Source organism: Puma concolor, chromosome D2 (assembly GCF_028749965.1).
Source record: "Puma concolor isolate L17-30 chromosome D2, mPumCon1.1.hap2, whole genome shotgun sequence".
Classification (NCBI taxonomy): domain Eukaryota; kingdom Metazoa; phylum Chordata; class Mammalia; order Carnivora; family Felidae; genus Puma; species Puma concolor.
In genome coordinates, this window is record NC_141677.1 from 74,335,572 (window position 1) to 74,358,792 (window position 23,221).

General features: G+C 49.0%; 1 protein-coding gene across 1 annotated transcript; it reads left to right on the top strand.

Moving 5' to 3' along the window:
• The first annotated feature begins 1,664 nt into the window (after nucleotides 1–1,664).
• Nucleotides 1,665–15,827, top strand: PNLIPRP1 (pancreatic lipase related protein 1). The gene is made up of 13 exons (XM_086680962.1): nucleotides 1,665–1,742; nucleotides 1,864–1,912; nucleotides 2,519–2,673; nucleotides 3,194–3,319; nucleotides 4,895–5,029; nucleotides 6,678–6,786; nucleotides 8,287–8,406; nucleotides 8,510–8,629; nucleotides 10,079–10,197; nucleotides 10,937–11,066; nucleotides 13,220–13,328; nucleotides 13,960–14,127; nucleotides 15,709–15,827. Exons 2-13 carry the CDS (start codon nucleotides 1,864–1,866, stop codon nucleotides 15,770–15,772), a joined length of 1,404 nt encoding a protein of 467 aa, XP_086537088.1. The 5' UTR covers nucleotides 1,665–1,742; the 3' UTR covers nucleotides 15,773–15,827.
• The last annotated feature ends 7,394 nt before the right edge of the window (nucleotides 15,828–23,221 follow it).

The window sequence follows — 23,221 nt, forward strand, 5'->3', positions numbered from 1 at the left end:
TAGGGAGGAGAGTTGGGAAAAGTAAGTGTGAAGACCTTAAGGTAGGAGAGGCTTTGGCATGTTCAATGGAGGCCAGTGTGGCCACGTGTGGAGGTTAAAGTGAACAGCTGCAAGAGAAGAGGTCCAGGAAGCAGACAAGGTCACCTGACATCCACCAACTAATGTACCTATTCATCCACCATTAGATTCTCACAAATCTTTTCACCGCAGTGTCAAAGAAAAGCATAAATGCCTTTGACTTCACCACAGTCTGTAAATTGCATCTTTCCAGACCATATGAGCAGACTTCCAAAGTTTAAACATCTCATCACTTAGGCCAGTCGTACAACTCAAGTCTGACATTTTGAGGGACAGTTTATTTTCTATTTCAACTTATTCTCTGTAAGTGTTTCCCTTAGTCTATGTGGATGATGCTCAACAGATTGACAGACAACTTGCTCAGATTCACCGAATATTCAGCAACTCCTTATTTTGCTTTGTATGGTCTGAATCTCATCACTCATTTCCTGTGTGGCTTTATCAGAATGAAGCAATTCATTTATCGCTCCATGCCTCAGTTTCCACACTCATAAAGGCGGGGCGGGGGGGTGGGCAAATAATGGTTCCCACTTCATGAGGTTGTTGTAAGGCTTAAATGAGGTAATACACGTAAAAGGCTCTGACTACACGTAGCAAGCCTCAGTAACTATTGGCTCCTATTCTTTATGACCCCAGAGAAAGTCTTTTACATTTCAACAGGAAGGCCCTTCAACCTGTCTTCCAGCATTTTGGCTATTCACAAAGAGCATGAATTTTGACATTGAGGCATATTCGACTTGGGACTAGAGTAGGGCGCCCGTGGTGTTTGCGCTGTGAAGGCTTATCTGCCTGTTGTGTGAACTGGCGGGGCTGTTCACAGATGCACGGGTCTGTGGGTCATTCATGATGGCCTCCCAGGGGCCTAGTCTCATAGGACAGGTGTGCAAACTTCGGAGAGTCTGGGGAAACTCTGTAGACGTGACACGGTCTGATGACGTGGGCTTTTAGAGGCTCCTGAACCTAGCTCTTCAAAATTTTGTAATAAGCTTCTGTTGTTTGAAACCATTATATTTTGCATTGATTCATTACCTAGGACTTGCTCACTGGAACAGGCAGTTAATGCGGGACTGTGTTCATAGGCTACTGTGGAGGGTGCTGAATCCGTCTCCAAAACTCATGCACTCGGGTATTAGACTGCCAGAGACAGAGAGATCAGTAGAGAGAGACAAAGAGACAGGGAGACAGAAAGAGAGTTCTTGATCAGAATTTCCCTTTATTTCACCTATATGAGGGCGGGAGCGGGGGGAGCATTTCCATTTATTCTAATTGACGAATACTACCCTCCATTATTAGAGTTTGCTGCTGTGTCCTTCCCGGGACTTGTAAACTACTTGGTGATAAAATAGAAAATTGGAAAGTGGGGCCCTCTAGGCTCATAATTACATGCACAGGTACACGGGTACAAAGTGAGGGGAATTTTCACCCCCTTGTAATCAAGCATTCCTTCATCTTCCCAGACTTGTAGGGAGGTTTGACTACTATAATTAATCTTGTTTTGTGTATTTGTGCAGATTAAAATATTAAGTGCACACAGCATGTTCTATTATCACCTGCTGTTTCCTTGAAGCAGGATCCAAATGATAAGGCTCCGGTATAAAAAAAAAAAACAAAAACCAGCCTGGGTACTAGATGGAGAGGGAGGGACGCCTGGAACATCCCACAGGGTAAGTTACCTTGGCCTTCCTCCCGCCGGCTGTTGAAGCAGCCAGACCTGACTTCCTCCAAGTCTGTGCTCGTTGCTCTGGTTAGGTTTGGTGAGGCTGAGAATGTCTGGATTTATTGTAGATGGTGAACATGTGGACAGTCGCACTTTTTCTGCTGGGAGCAGTCACAGGTAGGAAACCATCACACCTGCCCCACGGGAAGGGCTTAAATGCAGCATCTCAGCACCGGCCAGAGAAAGCCTTACCCACGGCAGTGAGTGGTTCCAGACAACTCTGAGGGTCCAGAGAGCCGTGGGGTTGGGGGTGGGGGCGGGGTGGGGGTGGAGGTGGTCAACACTCTGCCTGGGAGACAAGGCAGTTTGAGGGGACCCCACTTCAGAGCATCTCTCCACCGGCCTGTCTTCACATCCAGGTACTTTAGACTAGACTCTCGTAGGTAAAGCATGAAACACCTGCCTGGGTTAACAGATTGACTTATCAGTGCGTGTTATCACGTTAGTCGATAAGTATATCTGAAGAGCTGGGGATGGGACACAGAACTTCTAAGTTTTGATGGTGGTTCTAAGCGGCGGCACAGCCGGTGACTCTATGGCTGACCAGAAGATGGCACTGGGGGTAAGGAGAGAGTGGGTGGGGAGAGGCAGGGTGTCTCCATTCTTCAGACTGTCTCCGGGCAGAGCAGTGAGGACCTGAGAAGCTGAAACACCCCCCACCCTCCCACCCCGGAGCCCAGCCTGGGGAGCTAAGCCGTGAGCACATTCGTCCTTTCTCTACAGCAAAGGAAATTTGCTATGAACACATCGGGTGCTTCTCCGACTCGGAGCCCTGGGCCGGGACTGCAGCCAGGCCCCTGAAAGTTCTCCCCTGGAGCCCCGAGAAAATCGGCACCCGCTTCCTGCTCTACACCAATGAGAACCCAAACAACTTTCAGGTGAGACTTGGTCGTTTCAACATCATTGTGACTGGGAGAGGGGTTGTGCCCACCCCGCAGACTAGAAGGTTCTTGTGTCTGTCCCCTCCTCCTCCACCATGCTCTGTCCCACTTTATCCCTCCAGCTGCCCCCGCCCTCCAGGCCTAGCCAGACCCACACAGAGTAGGTTTTCTGTAAAATGTTGGCTCCAATGAATGAATGGTTCACATTTGCCGGAACCTCTAACTGGTTATGTGATTCTGGTCTGGGGCAAAGCTTCCCATCTACCAAGAACCCTGTGGAGGTAAGACTGTGGGCTACGATTCAGCCCCAGTGGAGACAGTAATTCCTGACTGGCCGGGGTCAGAGTGATCAGTGCAGGCAGGAAAATGAGAGTCAGGGTGGGCTTCCTGGAAGAGGTGGCTTTTGTGCTAAGGTTTGAAAGATGAAGGCATCAGAACAAGCAGAAATGGAGAAGGAGAGGCAGGCCTGAATGGCCAGGCTACAAAAACATGCAACCCCTTTCTGCTTTTGTCACAGACTCTCCTTCCCTCTGACCCATCAACAATTGAAGCATCAAATTTTCAAACAAACAGGAAGACCCGGTTCATCATCCACGGCTTCATAGACAAGGGAGAAGAGAGCTGGCTTTTGGAGATGTGCAAGGTAGGGCCGGCTCCCAGCCCCATGGTCTGCCCTGTCCCCGGCAGCAAGCCTTTCAGAAAGCACAGCAGATAAGCTTGGAGACAGGAAATCCCTACACACAAGTTAACTTCAGGCAATTAAAATGATTCTCTTTAAGATAGTAAGAATTCACGTCCACATTTCCGGACGCCATCTGTAGCCTGGAGCAGTGGCCTTGGCTATGTGGGCAAACACCTGCACCATCTTATTTCTGGCTAAATCAAAGCCAAAGGTCTGCTTCCGTTTTTAGTGAGGGCACTTTGTGTTCCTGCGCATGAGGGATTGTGTTCTTTTTGTCCAAGTCTCTCCCACGTCCCTGCGATGATGTGTTGCTACAACCATTTATTTGGGAAATGGAGAACTAAGGTGCACCAGGAGACCGAATTACAGAATAGAAAGTGTCAAAACTATCTGTAACACAGCGTCTATTGGCTAGAAGGACAGACAACACACACGCGCGCACACACGTGCACAGGCATACACACACAAACACATAATAATACACCGTCACCCTTTCTTTTTACATAGACACTGATTCTATCCATTTTTCTGATGCCTAAGAGTTTACCCGAGCAGCCTGTCCTCCACACACACATTAATAATTCTGACCTATCACGTCAACGGGAGAAGTTACAAACCTAGAAAATTACAGTCATTCTGCATTTGGCCTTGATTTGCCAGGCATTTAACTATTCTGTCCCATCAGAACAACTATAAACTGTATCTTACAGTGTGAGATATAGTTTATACTCCAAATTCCTCAGGGCTGTAAGAGATTCCTCAGGGTTGTTTTAAAAATAAAGGTCCTGAGAAATAACTCTTGGTGTCTCTGTGTGCGTGATCACACATATTAGTATCACAGATGTGACAAATTTGAAGTGGGCTTTAAATTTATAGAACCGTTTTCAACTCAAGCTGGCCTATGTACTACCTGGCAGAATGTCTAAGGCTCCATCCATTTCCTTGACCTCCTAGAAGTTTTCAGAATTCTTCAATCTCTTTTTAAGTCAGCTGCAGTTTTATTTTTCAAATATCTGCGGTGTGTGTTTCCTCCATGAAATACTGTGCTATCCTGACTGTAGACGCTTAGTAAATGCCCAGCAGGCAGGGGTGAAGGCAAGTCCGGTTATTGGCAGGGATGTCAAGAGGCCAAGAGGAGGGCTGGAGGTCAAATCCACAAGGTCATTTGGACACTGGCCATCAGAGACGGCACTGGAGACCTTTCCTCTTCAAAACAGGGCTCTTCTAAGGATGCAGTTGTTCCCCCACATACCTAATCAACTTTACCGAATTTGGTCAAAGAAAACCAGAGAGTGGCCAGCTTTTAATTAACCTGCAAGCTAGAGAGGGAATAGGTTTGCCTTGCCCATCGCCTTTACCCTGAGGGATGACTCCTAATCGACAACAAGGTTCCTAACAAAGCCCAGTTTGTCTCAGCGCCCCAGCGAGGAAAAGACAGAATGACCAGTAGTAAGTGCGAGTGACCACTGCGGAGCCCTGGTTAGACGGGGTTTTGCGCGCCCCTATGGTAACATCCTGGTGTCTTTCCAACACCAGAACATGTTCGCGGTGGAGGAGGTGAACTGCATCTGCGTGGACTGGAAGAAAGGCTCCCAGACCACGTACACACAGGCCGCCAACAACGTGCGGGTGGTGGGTGCCCAGGTGGCCCAGATGATCAGCATGCTCTCGGTGAGTCCGCCGGCCGGGCTGCTGGGGAGGCAGGCGGCGCCCCCGGGTCTCTGTCGGCTAAAGATACAGCTGAGAGTTACAGATTTTGACAAGAAATAGAAAGAATTGTATTTGTCTCGGAATCTCACTTCTAAAACGCTGAAATTTGCCTTAATAAGGACACGGCAGTGGAAGAAAAATCAGTAATAGCTAACACTTAGGAGGCCTCTTCCGTTGACAGATGTGAAAACTAAGGATGTTTATGAACATCTTCCATTGACAGATGTGAAAACTAAGGCCCAGAGAGGTCAAAGAGTTTGTCCCCCAAAATCATAGCACAGGGGAATACAAGAGCTGTCTAGTGCCAGGGGCCCCCCACTACACCAGGTGGTCTCTGTGTGGGGCAAACAAGGCATTCGCAAGGAGCACCAAAAGGAACCTGAGGGCAGCAGGTGCGATTGGCAGGTACCAACGCCACGGCCCTGTTGGTGGCCCTGTTGATGGCAGAGAATTTCGTTTGCCACTGTCAATTCAGCTGTTTCTTCCTACCCGGGTCTTTCATTCTGGCTAACTTGGAGTCTTGAATTCTTTTGGTGAAGGCGCTAACTCTTCATGACTCTATATTCTTTTTTTTTTTTTAATTTTTTTTTTCAACGTTTATTTATTTTTGGGACAGAGAGAGACAGAGCATGAACGGGCGAGGGGCAGAGAGAGAGGGAGACACAGAATCGGAAACAGGCTCCAGGCTCTGAGCCATCAGCCCAGAGCCCGACGCGGGGCTCGAACTCACGGACCGCGAGATCGTGACCTGGCTGAAGTCGGACGCTTAACCGACTGCGCCACCCAGGCGCCCCAACTCTATATTCTATCCCAGATAAAGGCCCGAGCTGTTTCTGTCTTATAGTGAAAGGGTCCACAAAAGAACCGATCGGTTCTAACTACTTCTGCACCCCTGCAGAAATTAAAACCTGTGATGTTTGTCCTAGAGGTTCTGAAGATCAACGAGTATACATGGGCGAACGTCTCTGAGACCTACACGTGCAAACACTCATAGCTGTATGCCACTTGTTCATCCAATATTTGGGGGGCACAGTGTCAGGAACTCTGCTAAGAGGTCAAGAGGACGGTGAGGTCCCAGGCCCTGGAGGAGCTCATGGTGAAGACTTGAAACGAGAGTAGAGGATGGTCAGGGTTCTAATGGGGGGACTATAGGGCTTAACTAGGAGCACATGCGGGGGCACCGTTTAATCCGGGCTGGGGGACTGGGGGGCGTGACGAAGGATGTCTCCCAGGGAGAGACATCTAAGTTGAGAGCTGATGGCTAGGCTGTGTCATGTGAGCTGGACAAGTGGTTGGGGAGTGGACAGCAACATCATCAGACCCACAGATGAGGGAATATGATGTATCCGAGGGCCCGGAAATCCTGCATAGGCTTTGGCTAGAGAAGAATCTAGAAAAATGGGTGTTGAGTAAGGAAAGTTCTGAAACCCTCGTAATGAATTTGGGCTTGATCCTGAGGGCAGTGGGAGCCACAGAAGGTTTTCAACAGAGGGGTAACGACATCAGGTTTACGTGTTACAAAAACCACACATGTAAAACAAAACAAAACAAAACAAAACAAAACACCACAGCACAAAAATGTCCTGAAAATGCACTCTTCCCTCTCCAGACAAACTATAGCTACTCTCCTTCCCAAGTCCACCTCATCGGCCACAGCCTGGGAGCCCACGCGGCGGGAGAGGCTGGGAGCAGGACTCCAGGCCTGGGCAGAATTACAGGTAAGGCCCAAGGGGCAGGGCCCCGGGTTTTGTCCCCAGTGACCCCAGAACGTGGTGCAAGCCTGCCGACCAGACAGAAGCTGGCCCGAAGTAGTCTGTCCCCAAAATGCTCTGCACAGAACATTTTAGGAAGCCCCCAGGAAGCCCCTAGGAAACCCCCAGGAAGTCCATCTTTCTGGAAGGGGAAGTGGTGCTTTTGCTCACCCCCCTTTGCTTCCCCTTGCTTCTCCTGTCTGTCTCCATCCCTCCTCCTTAGATCCACGTTTCTTGGCAGTGTGGGTCGTTCAGCAGGACTGGGCAGCCAGGAAAATGGAGACGAAGGCCCGTGTGAGCGTGTGCAAATGTAATTAAGAATGCACACTGTTATTCCCTTCCCCCTTCTCTTTGAACTCAAAGGCAGAGTGGAACATGAAAATCACGCTTCCAGAGCCTCTATTGGTAGGAGAAACCCAGCCACCAGTGGTGCAGATCACTCTTGCAAGCCAAGCAAAGCCTTCACTTTGTAACAACAACAACAACGACAACAACATACATTATATAATAGAATCATAAGAATGTAATGCTATGATTATTATTATAGTAAGCATAGATTAAGTGCTTGCTTAGCCCAAATACTATGTAAAGTGCCTTACATTTCCTCACGGAATCCCCAGAACTGAAGAAACAGGCTCAGGAAACTGGATAACTTGCCCTAAATCAGGCAATAAATGAGTGGTGGGGCTGAGATTCTAACCCAGTTCGACTGCCGCGTGGCTCGAGAAAGCCTCTGCTGTCTAAGAGCTCTCCCTTTCATTTTCAACTGGCCTTTTCTGGCCAGCTGCTCTGCCCAAACCTTCAAAGAACTATTGACAAATTCAGGAGCCCTGCCAGGAAGGAAGTATAGTCAGGAGGAAATAATAGTAATCAATATTTTACTGATACACTCATGATGGTATGCCAGCCACTGTGCTAAAAGCTATATACATTATCTCATTTCATCTTATTGTAACCATATCATTACCCGGATTTTATAAACGGGGGAACTGAGGCACAAGAAATAGGTTGAGCAACTCGCCCAAGGTCATGCAACTTGCCCAAGAAATAGCTGAGGAGGGATTTAGAGTCAGGCTGCCTGGTTCCAGAATCTGTGTTCATAAATATGATATCATGCTACTCTATCCCTTTCTTCTTCAAACTTGAGAAGAGGAAAAAGAATGTTAAAGAAGAAAGATCTGCCAAGTACATAGGAGAAAATAATGTGAAAAAAAATCCTTGGTCAGACAAATTTAAATCTCTTAGCTTATCTACCCTTCTTTATCCACGCCACAGGAGCCCTTCTCTAGTGAGCAACGTTGAAACTCTAGGTCCCCGTATTCAATATGCAGGGCCATGGCACTGCATGACTTCAGAGTATGGCACCCCTCGAGTTGAGCAATGCACAGCCTGAGCAACTGTACGCCTTGGTCCTGCTGGCACCTACAGCCAGGCCTACTATTCTGCAGCACTGATCATCTCTTTTAGGGTTGGATCCTGTAGAAGCAAGCTTCCAGGGTACTCCTGAAGAGGTTCGGCTCGATCCCTCTGATGCTGACTTCGTTGACGTGATCCATACAGATGCAGCAGCCCTGATCCCATTCCTGGGTGAGCCCAATGACGCTTTAGCTGCAAGCATGCGCAGTTGTGTTGTAACCAAGAGGCATAACCCTGCATTACGAAAAACTCATTGCTCTTCCAAACGTTTCAGGTTTTGGAACAAAACAGCTGTTAGGTCACCTTGACTTCTTCCCCAACGGAGGGGAGGAAATGCCAGGATGCAAGAAGAATGCCCTGTCACAGATCGTGGACCTCGATGGCATCTGGGAAGGTAAAGCCAGAGCAGAGCGAGGCATCACTTCCCTGGGGGGAGCAGTATCTTCCCAGAGCACATCTCAAAAATGAAACGGCTCTTTAAAACAATTTCTCCTTCTAGACCTTATTTCTGAAAAAATATAGCTACGGACTCCTTGTCGTATCTCCGCTCTACTGGTTTTGCACTTCCTTAAAACACCGTCGTGGGTGTCCTGGACTGTGCAAGCCACAAAGAACGACAAAATTGCTCAAAGCCATAACTCCACCAATGAGTTGGCAGCTACCTAACAAAGACAAGACATGCCATGAAAGTAAACATCCTAAGAGAATTGTTCTGCCAGTCCCCCCTTGGGAGTCAATGATACGGCTCCAGTTCACGTACAGTATTGTTCAATACCGTAGCCAAAATGACAATGCTCCCCGATCATTTCCACGGCAGAGCCATTTGCCCAATGAGAGTCACCACCCCTGTATGTTGGGTCAGGATGAGAAACAGTCACTGATAGGAAAGGTGAAGCAGAGAGAGTGCTATTTGGGGTTCTTCTTCACCATTGATGGAGCACACCTGGGCTGAAGGTCATCCTTCAGCGACAGATTTTGGATCTGATGAGGTGAAAAGGACAACGTAGAAGTGAATTTTTCAGCCCAGCTCATCACTTGGAACCACACAGGTTTAAACTGTTAGTGGTCTGACCAAATCTAACGAGTAAAGATTCTTACTGAATTCGATCAAAATGGCAGGTATGTATGACATCGAAGCAAATATTAAGAATGCAGATGTATGTGTTTGTCTCTTATGAGAGTTTCCATGGAAAGGGTGGCCCAAACTCTCTCCCAGTAATAGCCAAGCAAGTTTGGGTCATATCTAGAAGGTATACTGTGACCTCTGTCACCTGGCAGGAGCTGTGGGGGCCAAGGAAAGTTATTAAGAAAGAAAAAAAAAGAGCCAACTCAAGCGACCCGAGCCTCCTTGTTATTTGCCTAAACACAGCATGAAAATGTCCGTGCTCTGGTTTCATCATGTCTAGGAGGTCACCTCACATCTGGCTGTGTCTTCAAGGACCTCTAGCCTAGTGCCTGGGACACAGGAAGGCACAATGGTTAGCAGCATAGGCTCAAGCACCAGACGGGCTTGGTTTAATTGCCAGTTCTGTCACTTACTGGCTGCAATCCGTACATCTGAGGCTGTAATCTGTGTATCGCCCGTACTTAGAAATGGTCTGGTACCTACCGCCTAGGAAGGCATTGTTCACAGGAACAATGCACGTAAAGGACTCGGAACACCGCCTCGCTCACAGAAAGCAGCCTCTCTGTGTTCACTGGCATTTATTTTGGACTTACCTTAAGTTGGCCCGATCTTACATTTCTCCAAGTATGGCCCCACTTTGGAACCTCTCCCCTTGGAGAGACAGAAGCCGTCAGCTCCCCAGACCACGTATGTAGACGTCCTCATTTGTTTCCCCAGGGACTCGGGATTTTGTGGCTTGCAATCACCTGAGAAGTTACAAGTATTATTCGGAGAGCATCCTCAACCCCGATGGGTTCGCTTCCTACCCCTGCGCTTCCTACAAGGCCTTTGAGTCTGTAAGCTATTATCCCTTGAGTCCCTCTGTGGGATGGTTGTCCGCTATGTTTGGGATTTGCAGCACCCTCTCACCAGTTTCTGATCATCTCTTACTTGTTTTGCATGGGCCCTCAGAGTTTATGATCCTGTGAAGCAGAGTGGGGGAGAAGGTTAGGCAGGAGGTGACTAAAATTCTAGATGAGTCATGTAGGTGAGGAAGACGCTGGGAAATCAGAACAATCCTTTCAATGATCTAGAAAACTTTCCTGCAGAAGGTGTTGTTTGAATCTGCATAGCATTTGGGAGGAAGAACAGGGCAGAGCAAGGGCGGCAGAACGTAGGAGAGAAGACGTCCTATGCCAGAGAGAAGGAAAGGCGCTCGTTGGAGTTCTAGATGCCAGGCTGGGGGGTTGGGCCTCTGGAATTGGCCACAGCCAGATTTATACCACAGGCAGTGGCAAATGCTACATACAGTCAGGGCTCTTTGTCCCAGAGTTTGGCTGTTAACCACGTAGCAGCACATCACGTGATGGAAGGTGTAATTGACCTATCCTGGAGCCCAGGAATCAGTATTTTCCATCGTGATGTGCAAGAGGCTTGGGAGTCCCAGCCTTGGTGAAGCAAATTTGGAAATCCTCTTTCCCAATCTCCTTCCTGTTACAAACGAGGAAACTCAGACGGTAGGAGAAGTGCTCCCCCAGATGTGTGGGTCATAAAAAGGCAAATTCACACCTTATGGCTTGATCTGTCTCTTCTTAGAACAAGTGCTTCCCCTGCCCGGATGAAGGCTGCCCACAGATGGGCCACTATGCTGATAAATTTGCTGGCAGGACGAGCGGCGAGCCACAGAAATTCTTCCTGAACACAGGAGACTCCAGCAATTTTGCTCGTGAGTTGTAATTTGACCCTTCTCACCCACGTCGAGAAAGTTTAGCTTCCATTATACAAGAAAGACTTATCTCCCCCCTGGAGTATTTGTGAGCACATCCTGACCATCTTAGCAGAGGGACACATCTACCAAACTATCCCATTTAAGACTCGGCTGAGGATTTACAAAGAGCCTGCATTTCTTCCTTTCTGTGTCTATACCATGAAATGAGTGGAATGAATGGGAGCACAATTCATGAGAAATCGTGACTTGCACATCTCTGTGGCAATTTTTACCACTGAATTCTTTCCACTCCACAGTGCACTGTTCTTTTCTTTTTTCAAGGCTGTGTCATGCACACGACTTCTATTCCTTTATCAAACATTTATTTGGTACCAGCTCTTTGCTGGTCTGGGTCCTTTAAGAAGTCCAGTTCCTATCTCCCCACTTCTCCTTCTCTGTGCCTGTGTCCCCGAAGCCCCATGTAGGGGTCCGTCTCTGGTGGAGGGTGGGCGGGAATCAGGAAGGAGTGATTTCTTTCAAAAATCAGCAGATTTTTGTCATAGGGTAGAGATAGGGCACATTTGGGCCACTCTGTGCCAACCTTCCCTGTGATTGTTCCCTAAGAAGTTGCACTTTAAAAAAAGGCACTGTGTTGGGGCGTCTGGGGGGCCCAGTCAGTTGGGCGTTCGACTTTGGCTCAGGTCACAATCTCACGGTCTGTGGGTTCAAGTCCCGCGTCGGGCTCTGTGCTGACAGCTCAGAGCCTGGAGCCTGTTTCAGATTCTGTGTCTCCCTCTCTCTCTGCCCCTCCCCTGCTCATGTTCTGCCTCTCTCTCCCTCTCAAAAATAAGTAAACATTAAAAAAAACTTTTTTTAAAAAGTCACTGCTTTTATATAAAGACATAAATACAATATATGCCTTATCTAGTTTTTAAAGTCAGACTTATTGAGGTACAATTTATAGACAGCAAAACCCACCCTTTGTAGTATATAGTTCTATGAGTTTTGATAGATGAATAGTCATGTAACCATCTCCACAATCCAGATATAGAACACCTTCATCACCATATATATATATATATATATATATATATATATACACTCACATACATATTTTAAGACAATGGTTAATCAAGCCTTCCAGTGTTGTGATGCATGAAATGCTGGCCCATATTTTAAAACGACAAATTAAACATTTGAAAGCCACATACTCACTCCTCAACTGATACTTCTGTACGAACCACAGACTATGCGGACACTAGGGATGCAGGGGTAAGCAAGACGCTCTGTGCATGAAATGCATCACCCAGCGGAGAAGGCGGAAACCGAGCGCGCAGCCCCAGTGTGCTGGGCGTGGCGACTTGCCGCTTGGCAACCTGGGACCGAGGACCTGGCCCTGCCCAGAGGAAGGAACAGGGACAGCGTCCCCGGGGATGTGAAGGACAAGTGGGAGCTAGGCAAATGATGTGTGTGTGTTTCAGTACATGCGTGTGTACATGCGTGTGCGCGTGTGGGTGTAGATGTGGGTCTGTGGTTGTGTGTGTGTGAGTGAGCGTGCGGTCATAGGTGTGCGGGATGTCCTCACGGGCACTGACACGGCACTGCAGGTGTAGATCTGGGTAACAGCTGAGCCCCGCTCTATGACGGACACGGCCTGGGGCGCTGGGGACGTGCAGGTACAGCACAGTCCCTGCTCTTGAGGTTCTCGCAGGACTACTTTCTTGAGCTACTTTTCCTACCATGGGAACAAGCCCTTGTCCCTTCTCTTTTCACCTTATCTCATAGTGCGGTCCCTCTCGAGCGGAGTTCTACAACACAACTTTCTGCCATGATGGAAATGCTCCCTGTTGCCCAGAACGGTAGCCAGTGGCCACGTGTGGCAATTTAACACTAGAAATGTGGCTAGTAAGACTCAGGAATTAATTTTTGGTCTTCCTTAGCGTGAACCTAAATTAAAGCAGCACCTATGGGTAACGTCCCTTTACTGGGCAGTGTAGCTCTGGAGAGGGAATACCACTAGGTACGTACCCCTGCCTATAACCTATTCGAGTTGTAGATTAGTAGGATTTCTTATACTTGGATGCCTCGGTGTAAGGGATGACGGGATTCTGAAATTTGGGTCAACTATTTTGCGCATGAATAAATTGAAATCTTTTCTATCCCCTGTGCAGGCTGGAGATACGGAGTTTCTATAACACTGTCTGGAAAAATAGCCACTGGTCAGGTCAAAGTTGCTTTGTTTGGAAATAAGGGAAACACTCACCAATTCGATGTCTTCAGGTAAGTTTCCTTTTTTGGCACCGCATCTCACTTGATGATATACACGGACTTCAAATCCACACAGTGAAATGTTTATCTTCTCTTTATCAAGTAATTTTAAATTATTTGCTGTATGTATTAAAGTGACTTTCAGACTTCTGCTGACAATTTTCTTTTCTCAATTATAAATCCAGGCAATAGTTTTTTTCTCTTTTGATAGGTCTGTTTTAAAAAATAGATTAAATATATATATACACACACACACACACACACACACACACACACACACATATATATATATAATATTACCCCCAGGTGTCATGTTTCCTTATTAGCATAGTAACACATGCATGTTGTGTTAAACTAAGTGAATAACTTATTACTGTACAAATAACTCTTCCAGAAAAAAATATGAAGGAATTATATAGTTTTCTATAAGAACATTGTGAGGAGAAACTAACTTGAGTTTGAGAAAACAACATTCAAACAATAGTTTGAGGCTGCTGCCTTCTCCATTTCTCCATCCTTTATTTGAGAACTAATTTAGAAAAAAATAATTTCATTAATCTCAAGTAGAAAAGAGTGGCATGGTCTTATCTGGTGATTAGAACTTGTTTCTATGCATGGAATGTTTCCATTTCTTTATTTCAAGGGGGATTCTCACACCAGGCTCTACCCATTCTAATCAGTTTGATGCAAAGCTTGATATTGGAACCATTGAGAAAGTCAAGTTTCTTTGGAACAACAACGTGATAAACCCAACCTTCCCCAAAGTGGGTGCAGCCAAGATCACCGTCCAAAAGGGAGAGGAGAAAACAGCGTATGTATATGTTTGCTGGCTTGTGCCTCAGGGTGTTGGTAGAGATTGGTGTTCGTAATGGAAACTCACTCCAGAAAGTCACGGTTCAGCCAGAAAAGCCAAGACAATCTACCCACCTGAGGCCTTTTCTCTGTAGGCAAACAACTGACAGACGAGGTAAAGCATTTCTGTTGGGTGTTCTCAGCCCTATCTGAGAAGAAGAACACAGATGCAGGTCACTGCCTTCAAGAAAAACTAAGGTTTTCTGAGGAAAGGCTGTGACTTCCTGCACTTTCTAGAAATGGAACAGATTGTATTCAACGCCCCCCCCCCCCCCGAGGCCCTGAGGCCATTAGCTGCCTTCTGAACCCTCCAGTGGCTTGCGTGTCCCTTCTTCCCCTGCATGTCCCTTCTTCCCCTGTCTGTTGACCCCAGAGGAAATCCACCTTAAGAGAAGCGAGATGTTGGGACATCAGATTTTTTAAAATACAAGAAGATCAAAACCAGCATGGGCGATGGGCTTGGTGTGTGAGGGGCAGGCGATCCCAGACTGCAGATGGCAGGCAGGGCTCGAGGTGCAGAGAACTGGAAATATGATTGCAGATAGAGCTAGGGCAGCAAGACAGGTGAAATACAAAAGAGACCACAGTGAAGACGACAGGTAAAACCAGGCAAAGCCTCAGAGCTCAAAGGCAGCGAGATCCAAGAAGCGCTTGGTTCTTGGAACAACAGTAATGATAGTCACTTATATCTACAATGTTTTTTTTTATCAATTATAAAGCTTTTTCACATTTATGGTCATAAGATGTTGCATTATTAACATGGGATTCTCAGCGATCATGGGAGGGAACTGTGCCTTCTTCAACAAATGAAGATCCCAACACTCAGAGACTCAAGTAACAAGCCCCGTGTCCCCCCCTAGAAAGGAGGGAGTGGGGAGCCCAAAGGGAAAGATCCACTGACCGACTTCAGGCGCAGAAGGCAAGTCAAGGGAGATTTGAACTGTGACTCTGCCATGGACAACGTGGGCTATGGCATCAGAGAGACCTGTATGTGCCTCTTGGTTCTTCCACTTACTGAGAGCGCTCTGTGCCTCAGTTTCCTCTCCCATAACGCAGGACTCCTAGTAATACTTCCTCATACATGTGTTGTGAGGGTGAAGTTTGCACAAGCGAATCAGTGTTATTGCCTGTAGTAAGAGCTCAGGAGCTGTTATAAGGTTGAATCCAGTCTACAGAGTGGCTCAGTCAAGAGTGAGCCCATCTGGATACCAATGGGCTGTGTTCAAGGAGGACCCATGCTGACTTGTGGAGAAAGAGGCCAGTTAGAGTTCTAGCTGCTGCCTCAATGCCCCACAGTCCTGTCGGACTGAGGACCCAGAGACCAGGGCCACTCTGAGCAACAGCTGACAGGGGAGCTTGTCACAGACACCAGCCACCTGTCTCATGGGAAATCCAAGTTCTCCAGTAACTGGTTGAAGCTACGACCCTAGTGTTTTCCTCATTCCGTGTGAATCCTAAATCGGCAATCATCTTTTCTTAACAACTTAAAACTCCATGTAAAGCTACCCGATGCTCACGAAGCTTTCATTTCTGTCGGCAGGCACAACTTCTGCAGCGAAAGCACTGTGAGAGAAGACGTTCTCCTTACCCTCACGCCCTGTTAAGTCCAGGCACAATCCGGTCACTGCATTAACACCAATAAAAACCACTGATGCATCTGTCTGCTCCGAACGTCTGTCACTGATGTCAGCTGGCCCCGCTGGGGACACTTGGGAATAGACCATTTAAATAAGCCCTGAGCATTTCCATACATTTGGGTTTCTTGCCATTGACTTCTGACCACACCCCCCCTGTTTCCCAGCTTCCTTGGTCCTCACATTCATTCTCTTCTCCTCACCTAAGGGGACGGCATAGAACAGCTGGAGTATGAGGTACAGGGGTCTCAGCAGAGCCTTTAACTCTGCCCCTCGTCTTACAGATGAGGAAACTGAGGCCTAGAGAGGGGAGGTAGCTGTTTAAGCAAGGAGTGAATCCCTTTAGGGACTGGGGGTCCATTCCCCTGATTTTGGTTCCAGAGCTCATCCCTGACTCCGTCATCACCAGGAAGGAGTGTGGAAAGACCATGCTATGACGTGGCCTCTTTGTGGTAATAGACAATAGAGCCCTGTCTCCTGGTGAGGTGCCCCAGCAGCCAGAGACGCTGGTGGCATATTTACTGAGCACTGACAGGCTTCCAGCCCCCACTCCTCCTGGACCTCAGCAGGCATCATCTCAGGGCAGAGCTCAGCACTGAGGAGGCATGGCTCCTGAGAGGAGCGCCTGGTGCAGGCCCCCGCTGAGGAAGGACTTTTCGGTCATCCAATCAGCTAGGGCCACCAAGGAGCCCTCAGCCAATCAGGCCTTGCCTCGAATCCCACCCACACAAGTGTTGGTCACCTGGAAGGACAGGGTGTCCTACCCCAATATCATTCCCTGAGGACTTTGCAGGACCAGGAAAGCCACCACCTCCCCTGAGTGGCTCTCCTCTTGGCCACCAGGCCTCACATTCCACCATGACAGTTTCTGTGCCTTGGCCTCTGTTCCTAACCATTGGCGGCACGTCAAGCTGTGACTGAGCTTCAAACTTGAATGTGACTGGACCGCAGATTGTTCCTTGAGAGTAGATGTTGGAGTGACTGTAGTCAGGGTCTCACAGGGGAGGGCACAAGGTGAGCGGTCAAGCCACGGTGGTAATGAGGGGGGTGTTAAAGATGACTCCAGTGGTAGGAGGACCCCCAGGACCTTGGGTGGGGGCACCGAGCACGAGAGAACGAAGCCTGGGGCTGAGACTCCTTCGTCACAGTTCTGCCCAGCACTGGCCACAAACCCACGCCCTGAGCAAGGCAGCACCATGTTGGTGGAAGAGTTCAATCTGTGGGATGCAGACTCTACAAATACTCCCAAACGCCAGCTCTGCACCAGGTTCTAGAGCCACAGGAAGCGGAAGACTTTGATTCAGCCTTGGAGGGGTGCACAGTAGCAGGGAGCCCGGCACCTAAATAAACACCACCATGCCACTTGATAGTGTAAAAAGCCGGCACGTCCCAAGACAGGGTGGTCGAGGAGACAGAGGACCAAGATAGGGAGGGCTCCAGAGAGTTGTTGGTTCTAGGCCCAAGCTTGCAGGAAGACGACCCCCTGAGACTGCAGGCTGGGAGGCCAACTAGGAGGAGGCAGTCCTGCAGCCATGCAACAAGAAGTGATGAGGACTTTAGGAGGGTGGCGAGTGGAACTGAGGTATAACAGAGTGGGTGGGCCTTGTGGTTGGCCACGAAAGCCCTGCTCCCAGGTCAAGGACAGCCTGCTTCACCTGCTCCCCAGACGGAGAGAAATGGCCAAAGACTTGGGGCAAGTAATTTTAAAAACAAAGAGGAAACAGAGGAGTTTGCAGTACAGAGGGAGGAAGCCAGCTCGGGAGAATCCCCAAGGCTGTGGGCCACATGGTGAGCTCTCAGCCCAGGCACTGCCCTGAGCCACAGGTGTCCCAGGGTGACCTGGGGTAACCTGGATCCCAACTGCAGGTGCAGTGGTGGCCATATGCTCCAGGGGCCGGGGAGCAGCTAATGGAGACCTGGGCTGGCATGGGGCTGGGCCCCTGCTCTCTCCTCAATGTCCCTTTGTTGTCAGATACACAGCTGGAGGAAACTCCCAGGAAGGCAGAGAACAGCGGGCCCCAAGATCACTGCTGTGTATTTTGGCCACTTAATCAGTGTGGCTATGGAGCATCCACTTCCTGACACCATGGGAGAGGCCAAGTTCAGCCCCATAGATTCCACCCTGGGAAAATGAGGAGTTTGGGGCTCTCTGTAGTTACCCGGGGGGTACACCTGCAGGGTCCACGTGGCCTGGCCAAATCTGGTCCACTCCCCAGATGTCAGGGACTACATGGAACCAGTTTGATGGGGGTTTATTTTTGTTTTATTTTTTAAATAACAAAGGTGGTGCACTGGGGGCAATGAAAACATGCCATATTCACAGTCAGCTTATTAGCATAAAGCTCGGAGGGACAATCAGTCTGGTTGGAAGCAAGGGGAAAGGCCCCGAGCTAGCACTCAGGATCGCAGTCTAGCCAGGTGACCTTGTAAAAGCGGTTTCTGTAGAGACCCCTTTTAGGCAACAGGCTTCAGCAATGGAAATTAAATCCAGGCAAAAGGGCCCACAGTGACAGCCAAGCTGAATGCAAACAGGCTCATTAAGTGACCCACCCGGAAACAGCCACAGGCCCTCGCTGACCAGTTACAAGCAGACATAGTTCCTGAGATCACCAGAGAAGGGAAAATTCCATAGATCCCCATCATCCCTCACTCTGCCCTATAACCATGGCCCCTCCCCACCACCTCGTGGCAGACAGTCTCTCCCTTGCAATGTATTCAATAAAGTTCTCTTTTGTTCTGCCTTGGGTGAATTCTTTCACCGCCTGTGACACCCGACGGGGATGCCCCACATTTGGTGCCTCCCCACAACCGACCAGAGCGCCCCACAGTTTCTACCTCTCTGGGTCTCAGCTTCCTCATCTGTAAAATGGAGGCCACAGCCCAGCCCTGCCTTCCTCCGATTGTTGTCTTAGGGATCTAACGAGGGAATCCACTGCACCGCAGGAATGAAGGCTCTGACCTGAAGTCAGTGTGCTGCGAAGTGAGCCAGGCAACCTGTGGAATGTCTGGCCCCGGACTCAGAGCTACCAGAAGGCTGCAGGCACACAGCACTGTCCATTACGCAGGCTCTGTGCCCACACACTGGGCCCTGCATGCACACGCCAAGGTGGGAAGGCTGGCTCTGTCCCCTGGAGCCTCTGAGGACTCCAGGGGTGCCAAGGCCCCCGCCCTCCTGGCTGCAAACCAGACTCACTGGCTTACTCGCGAGCTTAAAAAAAAAAGAGGGTATGGGGCGCCTGAGTGGCTCGGTCGGTTGGGCGTCCGACTGTGGTTCATGATCTCACGGTGCGTGGGTTCGAGCCCCGCGTCGGGCTCTGTGCTGACAGCTCAGAGCCTGGAGCCTGTTTCAAATTCTGTGTCTCCCTCTGTCTCTGCCCCTTCCCTGCTCCTGCTCAAGCTCTGTCTCTCTCAAGAATAAACATTAAAAAAAAATACAAAAAAGGAGCGGGGAGGGTAGTGATCCCAGGCCCTGCCCTAACCGAGAATAATCTCAGGTACAAACCTATTTTTCAAGCCCTCGGGTGATCCCGGTGCAGCTCCACCCCAGGAGCCCCAGGATAAACAGGAGTCTTTGGCTCCCAAGCCTCCAGGTATATACTCTTCCCTGAGAATTGATTAATTTTGTATTTTCATTTTGATGGTATTCTAGTTTTTAAAGCAGTTACGGAAACAAAGTTGTCTCTCCGTTGTGGTATTTTGCAGCAAGACCTTGGTTTCCTGAGTTGACGTGCAGTAAAATGAGGTTAAGGGACTATTCCGGGGTGTGTGAGGATTTCTAGACAGGATGGCACCCGTGTATTTATCGACTCCGGTCTGAGAAACGCTGCAGGGTGTTATGATTTGGGTCCGAAAATGTGGGCGAGACATCCAGCTTTGTCCTCAGGCTTCGAGGGCAGAGTTTGTTCTGGTACCTGAGGTGGAACAGCATCTGAGCCCTGAGAGGAGGAGGGAGGGATGGAGGGGGACGGCCCGGGGAGGGGTGCAGAGGGTCTCAGGGAGCCGGGGATGTAGAGCCGTCCCTGACAGGGGTATGGTGGGTGCAGAAGGTCAGAAGAGGAAACAAGCGGGTCCGTTCCAGAACTGTGAGGGTGGGAAGGCTCTGGGGGAGCGGCCGAGGCCAAGATGGGCAGAGGCCGCGTGGCGGCCATATTAGCTCAGGTTGCCCTCACAAAGTGCCGCATGGATACACGACAGAAGCGTCCTCTCTCACGGTTCTGGAGGCTACAGGTCCAACCAAGGTGTTGCAGGGTCAGTTCCTGCCAAGAGCTGTGAGGGGAGATTCTCTCTCCTATTGCTGGTCGCTGGCGGTCTTCGTGTTTCTTGGCTTGCCAAAGCTTCACCCCTATCTCTTCATGTTCACGCAGTGTGCTTCCCAGGTTTCCGTGTCTTTTTGTCCTAATCCCCTTTTTTATAAGGACAGCAGTCATATTGGATTAGGACTCACCCTAATGACCTCATTTATCTCTATAAAGATTCTGTTTCCAAATAAGATCATATTCCGAGGTCCTGGGGGTCAGGACCCTAACATATCTTTTGGTGGGAGGCACAGTTCAACCCATAACGGTGGCCAACCTTGTATACCAGGCTTTGGAGTCTGAACTCTGCTAAATTCTGACCCCTGTGCACCAAATACCCTCAAGTTATTCTCTTTACATGAAGCCCAAATTACATAACCCGCATACAAGCTCTCCTCAAAGTGCCGGTTCTTCTAGGAGTGCCTTTGATCATTTGTAATTATGTATTTATTTGTAGGCGACCGTCAGTCCCATGAGGGCAGGGAAGGAGCTTGTTCTGTTCACCCTGTTGTACCCTCAAGGCTGGATGAGCATTCAGCACCTCGTAGCCACATAAACATGAGTGTGAGCGACAGAGAGAACACGTGAAGCGTGCACCGCCGGCAACAAGGAGCCACCCACAGAATCAGAGCTGGGAGGCAGCTGGGGGAGGTGACCTGCAGGGGAGAGGCACTGGCCTAGAGGGAGGCAAGGTCAGGTGCGGCAGGCAGCAGGGGGAATGGAGGGCAGGGACCAGATAAAAGTGGTGTTGAAGGAGAGGAACAAATGAGTTTCAACAGACCTCAGGGTGTAGGAGAAAGAGGACCCAAGCCATCCCCTTCCCTGGGCAGTCACTGTGCCAGCTGGAGGGCTCCCCGCCCCCAACCGGCCCTGCTGCCCACAACCATGTGGCCGGTAAATGTCTTTTCCCACAGGTGCTGGCCTTCCCTTCCTTCCCAGGACACACGGCTGGCAGAACTTCAGAGCCTCAGAACCTCAGGCCCCCCAGAGAGGAGAGGGGTGGCTGAGCTGGCCCTGCCATGTGGACGCAAATGGGAGACAGCCTGGGGCTACGCGCGCCTGCCTTGGGCCACCCTCCCGAAGAGACCAGGCTCTTCAATGCTTGGGAGCACCCACTAAGTTCTGCCCTCAGCCCCCGGTGACTGTGGCAGGGCTGCCTACCCTCCTTCGGGGGCAGCCTGGTGCAGGGACGGTGTCCCTAAATTAAGAGATAAGTGCAGATATTGTCCAACAAGGAGCCTGGGAAGAAATACTCCAACCTCTGTCTCCCCTACCCTCCCATCTCTCAATGGTGCCTCCCATTGGCTCAACCCAACCAGGAGGCCATGGGCATGAGCCTAGGGATGCAGTCCATGGAGCAGGGCACAGAGCAGGGAGGAGATGGCAGGAGAGATCTGGAAGTTATCCAGCTCAACAACCCAATGAGTCATTAGCCTTCAGTGTCCCATTCTTTCAACCAAGCAATTATTTATTCATTACCTAGTATCTCCCAGGCAATGTGCTAGACTCTGGAGACAGAAATGACTGTTCAGAACTTGACCCTGCCATCAAGGCAAGATCCAAACAAATAATCATGGAAATATAATTACCAACTGAGATACGTTCTATGAAAGAAAAAGTAAGGACAGCGATAGGTATAAAGAATGGTCTGGTTCTGCTTTGAACACTGAAGAGGGCATCTTTAAGGATGTGACATTGAGGTGGAGCCCTGAGGGATAACTTTGACTTAGGCAGGGAAAGGGTGAGGGTCATATGTTGCAGGAAGAGGAAACAGAATATGCAAAGACCCCAAGATGGGCGCTTTCAAGAGACAACACACGACCGGTGTGCCTGGAGTTCAGTGAGCAGGACTCAAGATCTTGTCTTGAAGAAGGGGAGGGGAGAAACATCCACATACTCTAAGGGTAAGGAGTTTGAGTTTTGCCAAGAGCAATGGGCAGCCACTGGCCCCATATCACGGGTCTAGGGTTTCCATTCCGCCTAATGTCATTTCAGGCTCCTCAGTGGGGTCCTTTACGAGCCTTTGACCTGAACTCCTCTCTCAGCTACTGGGCACCTCCAGGGGCAACACTAGGCTTTGGGGTCACTAAGGCACAGGCAACACTTTCAGGCTTCATCACCACTTTACTTGTTCCAAAAAGTTTGACTTTTCTTAAGCCCACTTGAGACTAAGCCCACTCGAGACAGGGAAGTTTATTCCTCGGCTCCCCTCAGCTGGGCACTGCCCACCTCCCATCTCAAGTGTTCTCAGAAGGGGGTGTCACCAAAAAAAAGAAGCCATTTTTCTACACTCGAAACCATCAGGAAACTGCTGGCAACATCATTGCCTCTGGGATTGGTCCAAGGGCAGGAGTAGAATGTGGAGTAATTAGAAGTCTCACCCAATGCCAGTGGGACTTTACAGGTGCAGTCACCTTGGGAGAGCATCTCCTAGAGCTAAGCATTCATGCGTGGCAGGACTCGGCAGTTCTATTCCTGGATGTAAACCTTAGAGAAATGAGTGTATGTGTCTACCTAAGAACTTGTACCAAACTAGAACGTTCCTAGCAGCATAATATTTCATAATCGTCCCAAACTAGAAAGAACCCACACGTCCACCAATGCAGAAAGAATAAACCAACGGCGATATATTCACACAGAGATAAATCAATATGACACAGTAATAAAAAGCTAATAAAAAATAATAAAGTAAGCAATTATTACACATGTAACAATTGTGGGAAAGAAGCAAGACCTTAAGGTGCCCATACTGTATTAATCTATTTATATGCAATTCTAGAACAGCCCAAACGAATCCATGGTGATAGAAATCAAAGCATTGCTTGGGCAGGATGGTAAAAGATCATGAGAGAAACTTCTGGCTGCTGGAAATGTCTTATATGTTGATCTGGGGCACACACATTTGTCAAAACTCATTACACTGTGCTTGAAAGCTAAGATTTACGCACTTTGGCATATCTAAGTTATACATCAATTTCAAAATCGGCAGGGTGGCACCTGGCTGTTCACCCAGGTCCTCCTCTCAGCAGTGAAAGGAAGAAAACACCTTCGCCTTCTTATCTCCAGGACAAGGTACAGGTGATATAGTTCAGAAATGCTCTTAAAATAGACTATGTGGATTCCA

Coding starts and splice junctions, on each gene's coding strand:
- PNLIPRP1 (XM_086680962.1), top strand. CDS start 1,864: ATGGTGAACATGTGGACAGTCGCACTTTTTCTGCTGGGAGCAGTCACA. Junction 5,030..6,677: donor AGATGATCAGCATGCTCTCG/GTGAGTCCGCCG, acceptor TTCCCTCTCCAG/ACAAACTATAGCTACTCTCC. Junction 8,407..8,509: donor AGCCCTGATCCCATTCCTGG/GTGAGCCCAATG, acceptor CAAACGTTTCAG/GTTTTGGAACAAAACAGCTG.